At 44.7% G+C, this 22,110-nt stretch overlaps 1 protein-coding gene across 30 annotated transcripts in view; it reads right to left on the minus strand.

Annotated features, from left to right (window-relative positions):
• Positions 1-22,110, minus strand: part of KCNMA1 (potassium calcium-activated channel subfamily M alpha 1) — a 752,676-nt gene that overhangs the window by 234,830 nt on the left and 495,736 nt on the right. For all 30 annotated transcript variants that reach the window (XM_070470892.1, XM_070470891.1, XM_070470896.1 and 27 more), the window contains 4 exons: positions 20,545-20,620; positions 13,629-13,704; positions 10,201-10,371; positions 8,517-8,608 (listed from right to left, as the gene is read on the minus strand). In XM_070470892.1, coding sequence (XP_070326993.1) covers positions 8,517-8,608; positions 10,201-10,371; positions 13,629-13,704; positions 20,545-20,620 — 415 coding nt within the window. The remainder of the gene's footprint in view (positions 1-8,516; positions 8,609-10,200; positions 10,372-13,628; positions 13,705-20,544; positions 20,621-22,110) is intronic.

Here is a 22,110-nt window from a genome sequence, read left to right on the forward strand (position 1 = left end):
CATTTGCCTTTGAGGTCAGTGGCTAGGGCCATAAAACCTTTCACAAGATGGGCATGTATCTATCTCTGAACATGTGTCCTTACTGAGAAAGTATGGGAGATAAGTCTGCTTCTATTGACAACTGGTACTAACATTTGAAGAAGCCCCTACGGTTTGGGGGGTTATGCAATACCAGTACCAGATGTGGAGGTGCAAACCCTGAGAGGCACAGAATCAAGTTTCCATGAATTTCATGGAAATTTTAGAAAGCTGCATCAGCTTCTAAAGTTCTTTTATAATAAAAAAGAGACACTGGACTTGGCCAGTTCGAAGGTTTCCTGGTTTATTTTTAGTGTGTGATGGCAGCATGAGTGGGATGAAACCCCAAATCTACTAGGAATCACTTTGCACAACTCTGGGAAGACTGCTATCAGAATGAATGACATAGCTAAAAGAGAAAACACAGTGCAACTTAGTATCAGAGGATTGTGTTTGTCCTTTAGATTTAGAATCTACCCAACAAGGATTCACCCAATCAAATGTGAGGTTAAGCAGGAAGGATCTTCAGGGATTATAATTAGAAAAGTTATATTCAGAATTCTTTTTCTTTAATGGAAGAAAGAATATATGAGGGTGAAAGTCAAAGTCTGAATATGACTTTTTATTTTTTAAGGTACACAGTTCATCTCCCACCTACATTTCTATTCTTGTTTTCAGAACAATAGCTGGAACATTTTGATAAGTGTGTGGAAGGGAAGAGAGAGAGCAGAAAAGTGGTGTTGTGGTAGCGGGGAGACAAGCTTTCATTCCATTAGTATTATCAGGAAATAGATTTAATATGCATCCAAGTCTCTCTAAATAGAGCTCCAAGTCTGAAAAGGACTGAAGACGTGGTTTATAAGAATCCAAAGCAGATGCAAAGAAAGAAGTGCCCACATCCACACCCATAAAGACCCCTCTCGTTGGAAAGGAATACCTGGCACTTTACATTACATGATACAGCATCTAATAACACTCGTTGTCAGTATCTGCCCCTTGGTACTGAATTTCAGACATAGTAAAGGGGTCATTTTTCCAAAGTATTAGGGCAATCTCATTTTTTTTCTTCCCCCCAAAGTTTAATGCTAATCAAAGCAGAATGCCTAATCAGTCCAACATGGCCTGTCAACTTGAATTATCTGTTTGTCTTCCTATTTACTGTATCTGTCTGTCTACAGTTCTTCATATCTCTGTGAAGATCAGTTATTGGGGCCTGTGTTTTCTTCTGACTAGAATGGCTACCAGATGATCCTTCCTGGTGATATGTTGATGATTTGCTAATTTATGGCTTTTAAAATCTAGGAATCTGAAAACACTGCTGAGAGTTCAGGCTGGGGATCACGTGGGCCCCATGATGAGAGGGCTGAACAGCTTACTTGTTGAGGGATTGAAGTTTGTATAAAAAGCAAAGCGGCAGTCACATTTCAGCCAGAGTGATGTCTGTGATGCAGAAATGTTATAGAGACCATCCTTCCTAGGAACAGCACCCCATTCACAGGCTGAGGAGGATGGAGGGGGAATGTTGTCTGAGTTACACACGGACAGGAAGGAAAAGGACGTGGGGCTCAACCCAAGACAACACCCTATGAATTAACCCCACATCCTATTCCAAGCACTGGGGTCAGACCATCTCAGAATGAGTAGAGGAGAAAGTATTATTGTAGGAAAGCTCTCACCTCTGGGAACCAAGAAGGGAGGTTTACACAAGCTCTGAGTTTGAACTCCCCAACCACTTTGGTGGCTAAATAATTTAACGTATTGCTCAAGATAGACGTGGCAAATTTGGAGATTTTCACATCTGGCATGTTGCAAGTACTCAGAAAACACATATGGATGAGATGAAGATGAAGGCAGAACTCACATTAGTTCTTTTGGGGAGTAGGAAACAGACAATGGGCAGTAGATTAAATGAGTCTTTATAAAGAAAGAATCCCGGTCCTGGTGCAGTGAAACATTTAAGATCCCAATTCTTTTAAACGATGGTCTAGAACCAGGTGGGCAAAATCTGAGCAGTGGAGAAAACGGAATTTCATGTTGATACAAGACAGCTGGGCAGGAGGGAATAGAATGTGGTCTCAGAGAAGAACGAAGGGTGTAAGGGAGATGAAGGGCTTATTTCTGATCAGAGGAAAGACACAAAATTAAATGACCTGATCATCAGGAAGTAGGATGGCCTCCCCTGGTAAGCCAGTGGACAGCACTACTGAAGGCAAACTAGGGCCTGAAAGACAAATGAGATTTTTAAAGACCTAGTCCCTTGGAAGTAGAACTAAAGACCAACAGTTGCAGAAGGGGTTCCCATAATATTAATTTTAAAACCTAGAGTGTTAGCTCCCCTCTGCCTAGGCAGTAATGAAAGTTGTTGAGTAGGCTGTGACAGCCCTTTCTCTGAGATGTCACCTCCCTAGACCTCTTTATCCCTGTAAATCATCCCTGTTTTGCTCTATAACAGAATCTTAGATCATTCTTGCTTTTGTTGCATGTATTAAAATCTGTACTTGGCATTTCCTTTTACTCCTACCCTTGCCATCGCCTGTCACCTTCCGGAGGTGTAACCTCCATGTGACAGGTGCCACGCATACCTGCCCGACACGCGGTCCTGCGGAGTGGCACAGCCTGAGCAAGTGAACCAGCGGAGGTGAGAGCAGGAGTGGAGAGTGAGGCAGGTAACTCACTGTGCTGTGTTCTTCGTTCTTGCAACTTTGTCCTAAATTATTGAATGCTTTATAAAGTATGAGCACTGACATTGAAGGATGTTATAAAGTACTCTCCTTCATCTTTAAAGGGAAAAGCATGATAAAGTCTTGACATTGTTGTTGTTCTTTAGTCATGTGGGACTCTTTGCAACCCTATGGACTATAGCCTGCCAGGCTCCTCTGACCATGGGATTCTCCAGGCAAGAATACTGGAGTGGGGTGCCATGTCCCTCCTCCAAGGGATCTTCCCAACCTAAGGATCGAACCTGTGTCTCTTATGTCTCCTGCACTGGCTAGCAGGTTCTTTACCACTAGTGCCACCTAGGAAACCCCATGATAAAGTTGGCCCACCTCTATGGTATTGAGGTGGCTTCTTACAATCCTGAGGCCACACCTAGGTTGAGGGGAGACCACCCAAACTCCTTCCAGGAGGATACTGCCTCCTGAGGGTCAAGATTTTCACTCAAAGCTATGAAATAAACCCAGGGAACCCACCCAGGATTTTCCAAGATGGGCAACTGCTATTCTAGTTCTCACTGACAGTTAAGAAACCACTATTACAGAAGTGCCCTGAGCAGTGCAGACCAGCTGGGGAAGTTAAAGGCACAGGTAGATATGTCTGCCAGGGCAAAGAATGCTCTTCTTCAGATGATAAGCAGGTAGGGTGTGCCCAGGAGAGAGCCCAAGTCTGGCAGATCATGACAATCCCACCACAGCTGGCCCCCTAGGAAATGACTCCCCAGGAAGGATGGAACCAGGAAGTGGAGGAACAGGTAGAAACCCACAAATCTCATTTTGGCCAATGATCTGTCTGTTCATGCTTAAGAGCCCCTTGTTGTTAGACACATTCAAGAGGTAAACACTTTTCCAATCTAACCAAATGAGAAAAACTAGGAAGAAATGTTTCTGTCCCCTCTCCACCTTTTTGTCCTTGACTCTAGGGCCAGGCTCCTTAGAGGCACTAGGTGAGTAGAAGGGGGAGAAGGGTCCAAAGTGATGCTCAGGCCTTTACCTTCCTCATCATCTTCTATGCAATGTTCTGGCCCCACTGTGGGTAGAGGTGGGAGAAAAGTTACAGTGATAGGATCACTGAGTTTAGAGCAGAAAGGAGTCTCAAGTGATGATCTAGAGAAGCAGCATGGCCCAGTGGAGCAGACTGACCCTTTACTAGGGTTGTGATGTTAGGCAAGTCACTGCGAATGGAGATGATGGTGATAACTTCCTTACACAGTTGCCATGGGGATGCAGAAGGATGGAAGCATCTGTAGATAATATCATTGCCACAGAAGCCAGTCACAAGACTTGGGTTCTATTGATTCATGCTCTCATTTCCAGAAGGATGTGGCACTCCTCCACCTATATAAGGAGGTCTAAGAGAATCCATTGTATATTTATGTTTCTCAGACAGATTTCATGAATAGGAGTTAGAGCCAGGTTCATCTGTGATACCTATTCCCCAGCTAGAAGGGAACACAGACTCCTCACCCAGCCAAAGAGCTTCTTCCCAGTTCTTACATTCAGTTCTTGGCCCCCTTTCCATATTCCTTGTCCTAAACTGTCCATCCTTCTCTCTGTGTCCTCCGAGCATTTAGCTACCAGGAATCAGTAGAACAATCCAAACCCATCTATCCTCCCATCTCCCAACCACTTGGCCTAGGGCTGCTTCAGTTTCAGGCCCCAGGAGCCCCATCATGGGAAGTCCAGTGTCTGGATGGCTCCCCAGTCCGGCTGTCTCTGACAAGGGGGTTACCGCAGATGGATTCTTCTCTCTGGCCGATTATTTTCCATGGCCCTTGGCCATGTGACCTCAGACCATGATCTTGTCAGTTCTCATAAACTAAGCAGGAGTGGGCTGAGTCACAAGCAGAGGGGAAACCTCTGGGGAAAACAGCAGGAGCTGTGGGAGCAAGAAGAGCAAGCTGGGATCCCAAAGGCCATGGGAGCCTCACCCCTCCACTCTACCACCTCTGAGAGGCTTTGAGCTTACAGGAAGGGAAAGAGGTGGAGACAGTGGCCTCGGGAGGCAGGCTGGACTACAGGAGGACTACCCTTCTGAATAAGATCTAAGGTCTCAGCTCAAAGAGACTAATTGTTCCCAAGACCTCAACTCGAGAGACTGCCTGACAAGATACTGGTTAGACCTTTGGTTATTGACCAAGTCCCTATCTTACAGACTGCATCATAATGGAAAAACTAGAGAATGGCTCTCTTTCTCTCTCTCACACGCACACACCCCTATACCTACTGTCAGCTCTGGGTGTCCTGTAGGAGGTCAGGCCAGGGATGTCGATAAGAATGTGGGCGTGAGCCACCGTGAGCCCTGGATGCTGTGCTGCTGGGTGAGGATGTTCTGGGGACACTACATGAACTGTTTCTATTATGCCAACAGATTAGAACTGAAAATTAGGTGCCGCTGAAATTTTCATATTCTCCAAAATCCTGAAATTGGGTGTTGTGTGAACAAAACCCCATGGTTCTCTACCTAAATTTTTTTTACTTTAAATGAATTTCCAATTCATGTGTCTCCATGGTTTTGGGTCACGCATTACCTTGAGTTCTCTGACAAGTTAATGCATTGTTAGAGAAGTTATATTCTGAGCAAAATGTGCACATGTAAACAAATCCCTTAACTATGTATATGTTTAAGTTACTTTCTGGGCATCCATCTGATGAAATCTCAGGGAGAACGAATACATGGATATGTGTCCGTGGGTATAGCACATATATTTATGCATACAGAAAAACGCAGGGCAAAGCACACTATTTTAAGTATGAATTCTATCTTTCAACCAAGTTTAGCTGCTTTTCTTTTGCAAATGCATTTAATTTTATCTGGAAACTTTTTGACGTTAGAAATAGAACAACTGTAGTTTCTCATTATGTTTGCTGCCAGAATCCATGCTTGGTTGCTCAACTAAAGACCTTATATTGCTAATTACTACCACATGCCCATATCCCAAGCGAAAGAAAACTTATTGATTCTGACAGCCCATTCTCTCAACACTGAATTCCAAATGAAAACTCAAATTTTGGCCAAACATAACATTTCATCAATCTTGTTCTACTGACTAGAAAAACAACATCAAACAAAGGGTGCTAATGGCCCTTTATTACCGTTCCTTTCCCAAGCTTATATTTTCTGATGAAAGATCTAAGTGACCAAAGGGCTTCTTTAAACTACTTAGTAATTAGCTTTTGAACCAGGAAACAATGCATAAAGTAAAGCGAACAGACCCAGTGCTGATGACAGAACCTACTTTCTGTCCGCAGGGTCGGGGGACCTCAGAGACCCAGAGTGAACATTAAAGGCAAAGTGTGCATTTTCATAAAGGAAGAAGAGGAAAGAGAAAAAACCAGGGTAAAAGTAGTGATAAAAGATGATGGAGATGGAGCCAGAACAAAAGCTGCAGGAAGTCTGTGATCTGAAGCCTTCGACGCGGGGGTTTGCACAGAGGGGCCAAGGCCAAGTGACAACCGGGTGGGACTGGAGTGTGTGAGTGACTGTGGGTCTCAGGGCCTCATCTGGGTCACCCGTCAACAAAAGCCCCCCGCCAGCAGGCCCACCCACACTGGACTATGGCAGCTATTTTGGAGGGGAAAAAAAAATGTACCTGGAGTGAGAGTCGGGAAATACTTTCAACACAGACATCAGGGCAATTGATTTTATTGACATCTTCAGGGGCGGTGAGGGAGAGGGGAAGGCTGGCTGAGACAGTGGCCTGGGGAGGCCATAAAGGCAGCCCGTGTGCCCCGAGTGCCTTCTGCTTTATGGCGACCTGTCCGCACCTTCAAGGCAAAACGAATCAAGAGGCTGTTTTCCTCTTGGCATGGAATAAATGACCAGTGGAAATCTCTGGACTTATTTGGCCTTTTGGATCTAACCAATGGCCCAGAAATCGGAACAGCTTGGTTCTAATCTCATCCAGGGCTGTTACGATAATAGGAGGAGGAGGGCTCCATCAGAGGGGAGGTGGGGGAATGGCTGCCTCTCTGGAAAAGACGCCAACTGGCCTCCTCTGTCCTCCATGCCTTTGAAAGGAAACGGGTGTCCAGTGGGTAGTTCAAGAAAATGAGTCCTTTTCCCCACCTCCTCATTTTCTAAACAGAGGACTGGACACCTGAGCTCAGGATGCAATGGCATCACTGATGGGAGAAGAGGTGGGCTCCTTCCAATGTGACCGTCAGGCAAGGAGGAGGCAGTGGATGGAAACATGATGCTACTCCTTTTATTTTTCTCTTAAAGAGCAAATAGGCTATTCAAGAGCTCATTTGAACATGCATAATCATGGCTGATTCTGTTGTTGTATAGCAGAAACCAACACAACACTGTAAAAATTAACAAATATGTATTTAGATTTAATCAAAAACTGTAGCTCAGATGGTAAAGAATCTGCCTGCAATGCAAGAAACCTGGGTTTGATGCCTGGGTCAGGAAGACCCCCTGGAGAAGGGAATGGCAACCCACTCCAGTATTCTTGCCTAGAGGATTCTGTGGACAGAGGAGAATGGTGGGCTTCAGTCCATGGAGCAGCTAAGATTCAGACATGACTGAGTGAAAATTTTAAAATGTATGGAATAAGAACAAAACAAAAAAACCCTAATTCCATAATAGGAACTTCCATGACTGGGGAAGGGGCAAAGTGATAGAAAATATTCTGTATCTTGGTCTAGGCGGTAGTTACTGAGTGTGTACATAGGTATAAAATCCCTGAGCTATGTATAAAGATGTGTATATCTTACTCAATGGAAGTTAAAATGAAAACCAAAACTCAAAAGCAAACAAAATCCAATGCTTAAGAAAAGCTTTGAAAGAAAAACAGTACAGAATGGTTGTTTCCACCCTGCCTCCCTCCAACCTTCTCCTTCGAGACAGAGCAGTCAAGGCCTTATATCTACTTAGGAGTAAAACTTCCAGCTGACAACACACCCACACACTGACACTGATATTGACAAAATGATGTGAGCACAAATCGAAACAGTCCCCAAGAAGAAGGCATTCATGTATGGAAAGCCAAACAAAAGATGCATCAGGAAGCCCGCGCAGTGCCCTGATATACTATAAACATATTTCTTGTCCAGAAGGAATTTCAACTGAGTAATGAGTCCCTCTGAGGATAAGCTTGGTACCTCCTGGCTAAAGAGACCTGGTCTCCTGGGGACCAGAGTGCCAATGTCGCCTTGATCTTGCCCTCCTTGGGACTTCCCTGCTGGGGTATAAGCCCATGGTTTGGCTGCACGAAAACCCCATAAGATGACACCTCTTTAGTCTTAGGGACCAGAATGTAATTAATCACCTAATTAATACAAAGAATGAATAAACTGGGCTTACACATTAGGGATCAGAATAGAAAATATGAGTTCAGTAACACATGGACTCCTTCCAGGACAAATATATTATGTCTCTTGGAAAGATGGGTGGAGAAGAGAGTTGTGAATGGGAACAGGTCCCAGTAGTTGGTCCTTGTGATAACTTGGAGGGGTCCTTCTGACATCACGCCCCACACAGAATGCGGCCCTTCAGGTGGGGTGTGAGGGGGGCAGGATTCCGGTGTCACTGCCACAGGGGCTCTGAAAGTCACTCAACCACGTCTCTTCTGATGCAACTGACTTACTTTCTGCCTCCATGTTTGTTAAAAGTCCCGCCGAATTTATTCCGATTCAGGATGAGAGCAGCAATTTCGGGCACGTAGCGGGCAAACATTGCCTACATGCGTGAAACAAAGAAACAAGAGCCAAAACAAAAATGGCATGCAGAGAGGGTTCTACCGCAGTGGAGGCAGCAACGCCTCTTGGCATACTTACTTTCTTCCACTAACCGCACTATAGGAGCCCCCGTATTTCTTGCGGTTTCCTATTAACTCTATGATTTCAGGGACGTAGCTGGCAAACATGGCCTGAGGAGAAGATAGGAGACAGAAGAGAGACTAAAAAGACAGGCCAAAGAAAGGGGGGTGACCTTTTCAGAAGGGGGAAGGGGGAGATACTAAGATCTGAAAACACAAAAGGACTAGAACTGCAAAGGTATGTATTCATGGGCTGGATTGTATTTAAGAAAAAAAAAAAAGAGCAAGCTTCTGAAGTTACATAGGACAAAAAACAAACATTAACCAACCTAGACAACTAGAAAAAAAAAAAAATCAGTTAAGAAAAATGTAAAGGAGACAGGAATAAATAAATTGATATCTAGCTCTACTTCCTGAAGAGAAATAAGGGGAGGCATGCTAGAGAATAATACACACACACACACACACACACACACACACACTCATTCATAAACACACAATTTTAAGAGAAAACCTTTCTTTCTAATTAAAATTCAAATGTTAATTCATGCCTTTATGAGTGATTAAAGACAATAAACACCAAGAGAAGATTTAAAATATATATAAACTTTTCCATTAAAAAAAAATCACTAAAAAGCACATAAGGTAAATTTAGGAAACCACATGGGAGGAAAGAATAGCGAGGAGAAACACAAATCTGCCATGTTTTGTCCAACAAACATTGTGCTTGTGGCTGGATAATGCAGTCGTGTGATCTGCAGGGACCTCACGGGTACTGCAGGAATGCTGTGAGCATGTACACACCACACGTACATTTATATACATTTCTCAAATGTATACGCCATATGCATACAAAACAGAGAGTGTGTATGCATGAGATAAATGCATGTGCGGTGTACATATGTGAAAGCTGTGTGTGAGTTTAGGTTTACCTCACACACAGCAAAAATCTAAACATCGAATGGGCTGCTCTGAAAGACAAAATGCAGTCACTGCTGATGAGCGGCCAGAAATCCCCGTTGAAAAGTATGTGGTAACCCACTGAGATGATCTGCGTAGACCAGGAAAGCAAACAGTGCGACTTTCTGACTTACAGAGTGAGGGCGGAAGCACCCACCCGTGTCGCTGTGTAAGGGAGTTGTGGTCTGTTTACAAAACCACACTCAGCTCACGTGGTGATGTCCATCTGGGGAGTAGTGCACTCTCTGTCCTCTGGGGTGGGGACCCTCCTCTTTAGGGCAAGGGCCCAGCCACAGTGTTTGTTGGAAGTTTGGGGAGGACCGGGATGGGGGTGGGGAGCTCTTGAAACCGCAAATTGTCTACAGAGTATCAACATTATCTACCCGGTCAGGTGATAACACTGTCCTTGCAGAATATCAGAGGCTGAATTACATTATGAAGGCACAGACCCTCTCACTTGATAAGTGAGCATCCCTTTCTTAAGACAATTAGGTTTGCTACGGGCTAAATGGCCGTCCCTCACAGGACACTGTGCTTGGGTCTCCGGGAAACAAACTCAATACCCAAAAGAAATTGGCAGAAAAGGCACCCTGGCATTTGGGATTGCCTTAACTGGACTGTAACACTAAGGCAGTCACTTGCTTCTAACGCAGAAACACAGGGTCAAATACACAGCCTTCAGAAAATGGATAATAGAAAATACCAATGATCACAAAATCAACATTGTAAGAAAGCGTTTTTACCAGTCCCCCGAGGATGAAGAAGACCATGAAGAGACGCCCGAGCGTGGTTTTTGCATAAACATCCCCATAACCAACAGTGGACATGGTCACCATGAGCAGATAGACACATTCCCAGTAGGTAAGAGCCTGGTTGTTTTGGAAATTTTCCCATGGGTCCCCTGAATTCTCCACCTAAATCAGGGAGACAGGGGAGAGAAAGGAAAAACATTATAAGTGTAATCAACCAGAAACACCAAAGCTCCAGCATCTAGGCTATTTTTGGATATTCTTCATCTTCAACCGCAGGAGTTTGCTGCCCCAAGTGGAGCTCTGTAAGTTGGGCTCACAGCCTCTGAGCAGGTAGTGGAAAAAGTGCAGTGAAAGCCACACCCACATACCCACCAGGCTGACGGGGGCAGAGAAGGGAAGGAACTGAGGTATGTATCCAGAGTCCATTTTCTTCTCACTGTTAAAGATCTGAGGTCAGCAGAATTTTAGGGCACTGCCTCTAGCCGTGTGTTACAGCATTCCTTTCCAGGAAAGAGCCAGAGAGCCCTGCCCTGGTCTAGAGTTTGCTCAGTCCCAAAGAAATCCTGGACCCTCCCACAGAGAGCCTCCTCCTTTCATCCTTTTGACCAAGGAGATGCCTGGGGGACCCTGCTCATTCAGATTGCACACCCAAACCCTGAACAGCATCTCTCAGAGTCTGACTAGGCTCTCCCTGCTTTGCAGAAGATCAGGGACCGCTCTGCCCTGCAAACTGCAGTAGCCTCCCTCGGGAGCACAAAATGTGAGCTCAGGAGAACTATTCCAAACTGTACACTCTGTAGACAAAGGACCAGAAAGCTTAGTCTGTGCAGGGCCAGATGGTCAATATTTTCGGCTTTGCGGCCCATAGGGTTTCTGCTTTTTGTGGGGACAACTCATCTCTGCACGTGTAGCAGGAAATCTCTCAGAGGCAATGGGTGTGGAAAGCTTCTGCTCCTGACTTCCTTTTGTTCAGTCGCTCAGTCGTGTCTGACTCTTTGCGACCCCATGGACTGCAGCATGCCAGGTTTCCCTGTCCTTCACCATGTCCCGGAGCTTGCTCAAACTCATGTCCATTGAGTCGGTGATGCCATCCAATCATCTCATCCTCTGTTGTCCCCTTCTCCTCCTGCCTTCAATCCTTCCCAGCATCTGGGTCCTTTCTAATGAATCAGCTCTTTGCATCAGGTGGCCAAAATACTGGAGCTACAGCCTCAGCATCAGTCCTTTCAATGAATATTCAGGACTGATTTCCTTTAGGATTGACTGGTTTGATCTCCAAGGGACTCTCAAAAGTCTTCTCAAACACCATGGCTCAAAAGCATCAATTCTTTGGCATTCAGCCTTCTTTATGGTCCAACTTTCACATCCATAAATGACTACTGGAAAAACCATAGCTTTGACTGTATGGACCTTTGTCGGCAAAGTAATGTCTCTGCTTTTTAATATGCTGTCTCAGTTGGTCACAGTTTTTCTTCCAAGGAGCAAGCATCTTTTAATTTCATGGCTGCAGTCACCATCTGCAGTGATTTTGGAGCCCAAGAAAATAAACTCTGTCACTGTTTCCATTGTTTCCCCATCTATTTGCATGAAGTGATGGGACCGGATGCCATGATCTTCATTTTTTGAATGTTGAATTTTAAGCCAGCTTTTTCACTCTCCTCTTTCACCTTCACTTACAGTCGCCCATTAGACTCACAAAACACTTCCTGTCCTCCCATCACCCATGATCTGCCAACAAATGTGAGGCAGGTAGGAGAGATATTGTAGAGGAGAGGGGCCCAGCCCTACCATACACCCGAAGGCCAATGCCTGCAACCTGCCAGAATGGGCCCTGTGGATGGCCAGCCCCAAGCCTCCCTCCAGATTGCCAGACTGCCTCTGCAGAAAGTGTCCAAGACCTGGCCTCTTTCACACATCAGTGCTTGTCCTCAATGTGCTGTTTCTCGTGGAGGTTTCCTGGTGAAGAAGGATGTACTGGGTTGGCCCAAAAGTTCGTTCGGGTCTTTCCATAAAATGTTATGAAATGAAATTGGTCTAATCCAGTACTTCACACAACAGTAAGGTGAGGTCACTGCTGATTGAAAACAACCAACTAACCCTCCATATCTGTGATTTTTGACACTTGGCAGAGTTAGAGTGATTATCTAAGGGTGATTTCATCCAAGAATCTCATCAGTATAAAAGGGTGGGTAGGGTGGGGAACCATCAGATCCAGTAACTGAGTGATAGCTCAGAAGTTTTCCTTTGAATGCCAATCACAAAAATCCCAACGGTAGATAGGTAATAATGCTTTCTTCCATCCCTTAAGCAGACTGAAGCTCAGCAAGGGAAGGACAACTTTACTCAAAACTTCTGTTAGATGATGCTCCTTCCAGGTGTAACAGTTTGTGTTTGTATGAAGTACACATCTCAAAATAGCCATACTTTCTAAAAGTATAGAGAAAAAAAAGCTATACTCCCAGGCAGAAATCTGCCCTGGGAATGTGAGTACAGCTTGACTTCACAATATAAGGCTTTCGGTGAGTTGTTAATTTAAAAGAACTAACATTTTTGAGATGCAAAATAACTTGACAGGTAATCAAGCAAAAGAATCAAAGAGGCCTTTTTGTAAGGGGGAGTGAGTGAAAGTCACTCATTCATGTCCAACTCTTTGTGACCCCATGGACTATATAGTCCATGGAATTCTCCAGGCCAGAATACTGGAGTGGGAAGCCATTCCCTTCTCCAGGGGATCTTCCCAACCCAGGGATTGAACCCAAGTCTCCCGCATTGCAGGCAGATTCTTTACCAGCTGAACCACCAAGGAAGCCCTTGTAAGGGGAGAGAAGAAAAATTGAGGAATCTGTTATTTGTTACTTATTAAGAGATGTGTGGCTCAGCTGGTAAAGAATCCACCTGCAATGCGAGAGACCAGGGTTTGATCCCTGGGTTGGGAAGATCCCCTGGAGAAGGGAACAGCTACCTACTTCAGTATTCTGGGCTGGAGAATTCCACGAACTGTATGGCCCATGGGGTCGCAAAGAGTCGGACACAACTAAGGAACTTTCACTTCACTTCAGGGGATGGGGATCAGACTTCCTATCAGGTCGCCAACCTTTTCCAGCGATTGCTTAGGAAGCACTGCCATCTTGTGGTTTACTGAGGTTATTGCAGACAGAATTAAAAAAAAAAAATCTATACAAGCCCCTGCCCCAGCCATACAGGTGAGCTGAAAAACACAGGATTAGAGTGTGAACACGACTCACCATTTGGAACTAGTTTGGGGTAAAAGGGTTGGAAACCTAGACAACTGGTGCGGTTGTTTTTCCTTTTTCTGCATTCTCCAGCGGGGCTGAAGTTTGTCTCCCAGGTAATACAATGACTCTGAGAGGGTCTTCCTCCAGAAAAGCCAGAACTGAAGCATCCTCAAGGATACTCACCAAATGGATGAACCCGGCTGCTGTGAGCCACGTGCTGATAAAAATGGAGAGCAGATTCACCAGTTTGATGGAATTACTGTGCAAAAGAGACAAAAAAGCAAGATGCCCAAGTTACAGAAGACCCTGTTGGGAGTGGGTTCCAGAGCAACAGTGCCCCTTTAGGGAGGAGGCAGCCCACCCCCAAGCCCCCAGTGTTCCTCCGTCATAAGGGAAGGATCTGAAAGGCAGCAAAGGTAGTTCAGGCTGGAGCCTGTAGGAAGATGACATCTGAGTTGCTGAAAGTGGTCCCTAAATTAACCCCTCTGGTTGTTTAAAATTTTTTTTATTACTGTTTACTTTGAACATTGTTATATCTACAGAAATAGTGAAAGACGGGTATAACAAACACTGGGATGCCCTTCACCTAACATTTTGCCACATTGGCTTTATCTGTATATTTTCCCTCTCTTTCTCTTTTTTTTTCTGGATGAAACCATTTACAAGCACGTTGTAGACATGACAACACAACCTTATAAACTCTTCAGCACTCAACACCTAAGAAGGACACAATGTAAAACAACCATAGTACAACTGTCCTGCCTAAGGAGATTAACACCGATTCAGGAATGTCATCTAATATTCACTCCCAAGCTAGATTTCTGCAGATGCTCTGAAATCAGGCTTACTTATGCTCTCATGTTTTCACCCTGACTAAGGAGGTAAGAGAGATAACAATGTGCTGCATTTGATTATTATGTGGCTTTAATCGAGGAGTCAGGAAACTCCTAATAAAGGGACAGATAGTAAATATCCAGACTTTGCTGGGACAAAAGTCTCTGTTGCAACTACTCACAGGAGATTTGTAAAGGAATTAGTTGCGGCTGTGTTCCAATAAAACTTTATTTACAAAGACAGGCAGTGGGCTGATTGGCCCACAGGCTGTGTATTTGCCATTCTCTGCTTTATTCTCCTTTAATCTGTATATAACACACCCCGCCTCCCTCCCTCCCAAAACACACACACACACACACACATACACACACCCTTTTTATTCTGTTTTTCTGTGATTATTTTATTTTCTATGCACCCAGGCCTGCTGTTATCCAGAAAGTCCCATATTTTGGATTTGTCTGACTGTTGCCCCCTGACTAGATCCTGTTTCAATACATCTGTTGAGAATACCTGCCTGGGATGGCATCACATCAGGAAATTTCAACTGTTACATCAGATTCAGTCACTCGGTATTCATGGGAGCCCCAGGTGGCGCCACTGAAAGGCACCAGGTTCCCTTTGTAATCAATATGCCAGCTGGGGAGTGGGACTTTGGGGCCATAGGAACATCCTATTCCCCAGCAATCTTACACCTAAAAATTTCGCCATCCACTGGTGTTCTTTAAGAAGATCAATTGGAACTCACTAGATATTTAGCTCCCTGAGAGTAGGGGCCTTGTCGGCCAGAAGCCTGGGAGTGGTGAGTCCCTGGCGCACAGTAGGGCCTCTAAGAATTTGCACAGAGTGAGCTGGTCTCCTCTCTGCATTCTTCCTATCTGCCTTCACCACATTTACTTCCACTGGGTGTACAGCCCCTCAACCACTGTTGTCAGGAGGTCGTTGCCCTGTCCAAAGGCTCTCAGGGACTAAAATACTATGTCTACACTGCCTCCTTCCACACCCGCTCAAGTTTCAGATTCTCCTACCACTATTCTTTCTACATAAATTCTTGCAACTTCTATCAAAGCCAGAAATATCTGCCAAGTCTTTGTTTATGCTATGACTCAGCTTGAAAGCCATCCCCACCTACTGAAGATTTCCCTTTCTCCAAAGCTTGGTATAGCCCGTACCTCCTCCTTAAAGTAACTCCACCCACTGGCAATACAAAGTGACCTGTGGCTTTTTTATCTCCAGCTAATCACTGGACACCAATCCCACTCTCTTAAGCCATCATTTTTACATTTCTAGTTGACTTTCTCGTGTTCCCAACTGCATCATGCAGAAAAGAACCCTATTTTCTATCTTTTTCAGTCTTCCCAGAGGGGTGTAACACTGCCCACAGGCTGGTTCAGCCCATCGGACTTAATAGATTGATCTCTGACCCCTTCCACCTCTTTCTCAAGGGAAAACGAATGACTGAAATTCTGAGAGTTTAAGATCACCCTAGTAAGAATGGCGAGCCAAGTTCTCTCACAGGATTTACCATGTGCACTGCCATTTTAAGTACTTCATGGATATTAATTCATCTAATCTTCATAAAGACTCTATGAGTTGGTCCCAAGGTTTAGAAACTGACCCAGGTTCACACAAGTAGGCAGCAGAGTTGGGATTTGAACCCAGGCAGTGTGGCCCCAAAGAGCGCCCTTTTGTCCACTACGCTGTGCAAGAGCCACAGACTGGGGTCCACCAGAAGGTCCTTCCTGTTGTGAAGGCAAAGTTGGGACTCCCCCACACTCTTGCAGGATATGAGAAGGGTCAGAGGGCACTGCCCCAGAGAGGAGAGAGGTTACTACCATATGCACTGCCCAACCAGTTTCTCAGGGGAGGCCAGAAGGAAGGAAAAGCCTCCTCTGAGGTCCATCCACACTGGAGAGTGGGAGACTCACGAGGAAAAGGTAGTCGGGAGCAAAGAAAGAGATCTCAGGGATGCCTGTGCTGAAACTTCTCAGAAGATAATTAAGTGCCGAGGTGACTCACTCACATAGTCCTGGATGCTGGAACAGAGCAGCGTCCCAACAATAACCGTGCTGAGCCCTCTTGAGATAGTAAAACTATGGGAGTCTCCGGGCCTCATGGTGCTTTGGAAAATGACCTAGTATGGTGACTATTAATCTCTTAGTGATTGTCACAGTGATATTAATAGCGCTTAAGGGAGCTCTCTGTTGTGTAGAGAACATTTAATCATTGTTGCTGAAAGAGTCTCTATTAAGCACTGAAATCTGATTATTTTTATGGCATCTGCATTTTCAGATCCCCAGTATTAGGATTTGCTTTTCAAATTAAACTCTATGACCAGGCAATCATCTAAAAGCTCCATGCAAGAGATACAAGATTAACTCTTAGTGCACTCTCTCCATATTCTAACATTTGAACCTCACCAGGCTGCAAAGAGCTCCCTGGAAGGAGGAAAAGGGTTGCAGGGCAGGTCTCTGGGCTCTGCGTGGACACTGGAGATAAAGACTTGAGGGCCAAGTCCAGAAGTCTGGACTGAACCCTAAGGTCCTAATGATGAGAGTGATTGGAACAATTCAGATTCTAGCATTCTCGTGATAAGGGATAAAAAGTGTGATCTTTGCATGATAGCCTAACTTCACTTTCGTGTTTTCTATTATTGTTTCTGGGACCCTGGCCCATGAGTTCTCACTAGCCACGAAAGGATACAATGAATCATCCACGGGCAGACACAGAGACAGTCCTGTTTTTACAGATCAGAGACCTTTCTCAGGACTCTGTAGATACTGGGGGAGAAAGAGAAAGAGAGAGAGAGAGAGAGAGAGAGAGAGAGAGATGGTGTGTGTGTCTCTGTAGATACTGGAAGAATGAATGCCCATCTCTTTCCAAGATTATCTCTAAAGACACAGAACCATGGGCTTATCTTTGCTCAGTGAATTTACCAGGCCATGTTTTGGTTGACACTGAAAACGTCATCTTCCTTCTAGAAAGAAATACAAATTCCTCCCAGTTCTGGTTGATTAGTATCTTTCTCTTTGCTTCTGGCTGAGAATACAGATAGGTGCCAATACCCTTACTTTGTTTCATTGTTACCTTTGCCAGACAGATGTGAAGCCCCCTCAAAGTCATCTGCACTGTATCCCGTGGGGATGAAGGGCCTGAGCTATTAAGGCACAGGATGAAGCCAATTCAAGTTCTGTCAATTCTATGCCTTATATATCATTCAATCTCTATCCCTTTTCTAAGGCCAGTCCCTAGTACCAATGCCTGGACAACTGCCCCCCTGACACCTAAACATCGATGGCTAAGATGTTTCAAACCCACTTTCCATACAATTTCCATGTGGAATTCATGACATCTGAGAGCCTTCATGATGTGGCCTCTGCCTGCAAGTCTCTGTATTGAATACTCTTTTAAAGGACTTTAAACTTGGAGCCATTTCTGAGGTCATTTAGATAGTACAGTGGTTTCAGTTTCCAAAATGTAAAAAAAAAAAAAAAGAAAAGAAAAGGGTGTTGTTTAGGTAAATGATGGTAAATATTGTACATAGCATGGAATGCTACGTGGGAAATAAGTGACTTGGTAGAATAGTTGCTGTGGTTGTTCAGTCACTAAGTCGGGTCCGACTCTTTGTGACCCTATGTACTGTAGCCTGCCAGGCTCCCCGTCCGTGGGGTTTCCCGGGCAAGAATGTTGGAGTAGGTTACCATGCCCTCCTCCAGGGGATCTTCCTGACCCAGGGATTGAACACATGTCTCCTGCATTGGCAGGCAGGTTCTTTACCACTGAGTCATCAAGGAAGTTCCTCTAAGGGGCTCTCCCCTCTCACTTAGGTTCTTTTTGCAGCTGCTGTGATTGGAAATCAGCTGCACCCTCCTTCCCTCTCACACGCCCAGTCTCCAGCCTCACCAAGATGACATCTGGTTGTCTATAAGGCTTACTGAAGACACCCTTTTTGCCTTGAAAAGATCTTGACTGCCCCTCATTCAGTCTGAGCCTTGCCTGACTATTCTCCTCTATGCCTCCCAAGGTCTGCATCCCAGGACCAACCATAGTCCTGGCTCTCCCTTGCTCAGGGGCTCTCAGAAAGCAGAACTCAATCCTGGCACCCTCTCACTCTTGCACAGGTGGATGCTCGATTCAGGCTCGAGCTGACCCACTCACGTGGTTGTGACCACAAGCCAAAGGAACTGGGGCAATTCCAAGTGTGAGGCTGAGATGGAAACCATCCTCCAATGACAGAAGGAGCTTAATTCTGGCAGCAGGATGCTGGGAAAATGTTTGGGGCTTAGGATGGCAGACTCCGTGGCAGCCCGCCACCACGACTCTCCCAACACAGAAAGTCGCCTCTTACCCTCACTCATTGCTTCAGTTATTCCCCTCCTCTGCACCGGGAGAAGGAACTGTCTTAACTGTAGGGTTCTCAGGAGAACTGTTTCCCCAAGGGATGCCAGTGCTATTTCCGACCTCTGAAGGAAAGTTTTGCCCCTGCCCATGCCAAGAAGTGGGAAATTGGTGGACCTCTTGGCAAAAGCCCAGAAAAAGATATTTTACATAGATGGCTTATCATTCTCCTAAGTCCAGAAGGGATTCACATGGAGCACAAGGAAGGTGAGAACACAGTTCTCTCCATGTTATTCCTCGGAGTGATGGCACCTTCTTAAAATGCTGGGGTCCGAGGATTAAAAGACTCCTGAACAAGTAGACATGAAACAGGGAGACAGAGGCACTATACCATGTTAGACAGTGTGGACAGCTCCACATAACACCATCCCCATGAGTGTCTCTTAAATACAGCCCCTGTGATCGGCACTGGGTCCTCACCAAGTCTACCTTTAAAAACCGAGTGCAGCAAATATGATATAGGCAAACCTTAGGGATGGCTGGCTTTGTCAATCATTTTAATTTCAAGAGTAATATGGGTCCACTGCACACAAGAGTCATAAAATGGTAGAAATGAAGGTTACTGTCACTCAGAAGAAATATGAAGAATGACAATATTCACCCTACATTAATAACAGTACACACAATGGAGCACCAGCAAGTTCTGACCCCAGGATTATGAAAGCAAGGGTGTTGGAACACATTGTAGAAGACTCTCACGGCATTCGATGCTCCTTTTCTTTTTAACTTGACTAACAGAAAGTGAGTTGATTCCCCCATTCACACAGATGGACAGTTTGCAAGGGGAAATCAGTCTGGAATTAAAACAAACAAAAATAAACAAAAAACAGTAAGACCCTAAAAGGAAAGCCAATAGCCTGTCACACTTGTTGAATGTGACATATTCCGGAAGTGGAGTCCCAGCCTCCGTTACTGGGAAAACAATGCTAAGTCCAAGTGCCCCCCCCCGCACCACCCCCCCCACCCCCTGCGTGCAGGTGTATTAATTATAAATCACAAACTCGGAGGTGTCCTGTTTTTCATCATTTATCAAACACACTAAGGCCAACTGAAGAGGAAATGGAACATTAGCAGTGAGTTTCTCAAAGTGTAATTTCCTATGAGAGAAATTTATGACCTGTACTTATTCTCCATTAAAAGACGTCCAACCTCTTTTATTAGTTTATTCATCAAGGCAGCCCTGGTTTCAGGCCAGCTCTGAGAACCTGCAGGTCATCAGGAAAAGGGTCTCTGGGGAATTTTTTTCTCCTGGTCCAGTAGTGTTTTCCAGATCATAACACAGTTAACAGAAGTAGTCATGGCGCCTTCGGCAGGAGGTTTTTAGGTATTCCCCAGAAGGCAATTCACAGAGCAAGCCCCAGGGGCTGCACGGGCTATAAAGTGAACATCTAGAATGTACTTTGAAATGAAATGATTTTCTGTTTGCCGTATGAGGTTTGTGATTGCCTCTCAAAGAGCATTGCTTCCACTGCTTTTATGGCCAGGTTCAATTTCTTATTTAGTGATGTAATAAAGGGGTGATTTAAAACCTGTGAGCAAGGACTTCCCAATCAATGAGCAGACCTATCCCTCACTCACTGTGCTCCTCTCTCCACGATGCTGTGGCTGGTGCCCAAGCAACCCCACATGGTGCCCCAAAGCTGTCTCTACTTCCCCACATACATGGCCCTTTCTCTCTCTTCACCATAGAGTCCCCTACCCTGCAGAAGATCCAACTCTAGGCTCTCCCTAGATTTCTGTGTTGGAGCATTTTCTCTGTGCACAAAAGAACACTAATTTTATCATAATGAAGGCAAACACACCTGATATCTACAACTTAGCACTGGGGACCAGAAGGAGGGGGAAAAAAATTGGAGAAAGAACATCTTACCTTGTTTTCAGGATATTCAGAAACTGTAAAATTTCTGAAAACTGGATCAGTCTGAGAGCTCTTAAAAATCTCAAACCTGGAAAGAGAAATGAAATTAGAGATGTGTTATTTTAAATGTGTAGTTTTAATGCCTGCACTTTCCTGCTGGATTTAGAGCTGCCAAGGTTGAGGGGATATGAAACTCCTGCAGAAGACTGAACCATCCGGTACCTTGGATGTAGTCCTTCATCCTGATCCTTGACTGGTTTAATCTCAGCTGGTAAACTGACATTCTCATTAAAGGGAGCCTGTGTGGGGCCACAGCAGAGGAAGCTCTGGTGGGAACAGCCCAGTTCACTGAGCTCTCTCGTGTCCATCTCTGAGTTAAAGCGCTATGTCTAAGTTACACGGTTGTTTGAGAGGATTCTGTCTCTGAAAAGTACTAGGAATAGCTCAGCATAACCCTTGTGCTAAGAGCAGATTAGGAACAAATCGGATAACCTCACCTCTTTGGTGGATTTTTTTTTTCAATTTTTATCTTCAGTCCTGATAAAATGAAGAGTATAGCCCATGGTGTTATCTGTTTCCTACAAAGTTCTATATTTTTCTCCCAATCAAAAAAATAAAAATAAAATCAGTAAGATCTCACACCCCATAACTTCAGGATTCAAAACTTCTATAATTCCATTTTATTGAATGTCAAGATAAACGCTTCCTCTTCAGATATCAGCAACTTCTCTTGAATGGAGAAGAAGAGGCAGTGTTTCTACATGGCGAGAGAGAGAGGGAAACGGGAAAGGAAGACCCAAGTGAGGATTCAAGGAAATACAAATTCTTGTTGGGTTTTAATAGCCATGAGTAAAATGTATTTCTCTTGAGATCAAATTAGTGAGTAAAAGCAATCTGAGTGGCACAAGACTTGGAAGCTTGGCAGTCTTGTAAGAGTACTGTTTACAAACTACTGATTATCACAGCTCTGGGACACTTTCAACATCACACCTGCTCTCAAGGGGATGTTCTTGTGCATATTTTCTGAGAGCATTTTATTAAGCTGCCCCACGTGTCATGCGTGGAGCTGAGCGCACAGTGGGCTAAGCTGTGAATGGTCAGCTCAGAGCCAGTGGGTGAGACTTTATTTGGTGCCTTATCGGAGGCAGCAAAGGGGGAAGGTGTGCAGAGTAGTGGGAAGAGGCAGTGGTGATTCTCTTACGACCCCAGGGTGAATCAAGGAAAGAAGACAGATCGGAGGTGTTCTCCTAAATGGCTCCACACTGGGCCCAGAGAGATGACTCTTCGTTCAAGCATAAAGTGAAAGAAAAAACTAACATAAAGCACACAGACAGAAGGATGAAAGGATGTGGCTCAAAAGGAAAATTTCTCATCTAAAAGGATTTAACTTCATGGACAGAAGATTTTTCAGAAAACATCTGCCTTCTGTTCTGAATGATATTCATCTTACTTTTATTAAACAAGAAAGTGCAGAGATGAGAAGGGAGGTGGATGAAATAAAAGGCCCCAGAGCCCAAAACACAGTCCTCACTGAGCTGATGAAAGGTGGACTTTACTCTGCTGAAAACTGGATGCAGA

Source organism: Odocoileus virginianus, chromosome 7 (assembly GCF_023699985.2).
Source record: "Odocoileus virginianus isolate 20LAN1187 ecotype Illinois chromosome 7, Ovbor_1.2, whole genome shotgun sequence".
Taxonomy (NCBI): domain Eukaryota; kingdom Metazoa; phylum Chordata; class Mammalia; order Artiodactyla; family Cervidae; genus Odocoileus; species Odocoileus virginianus.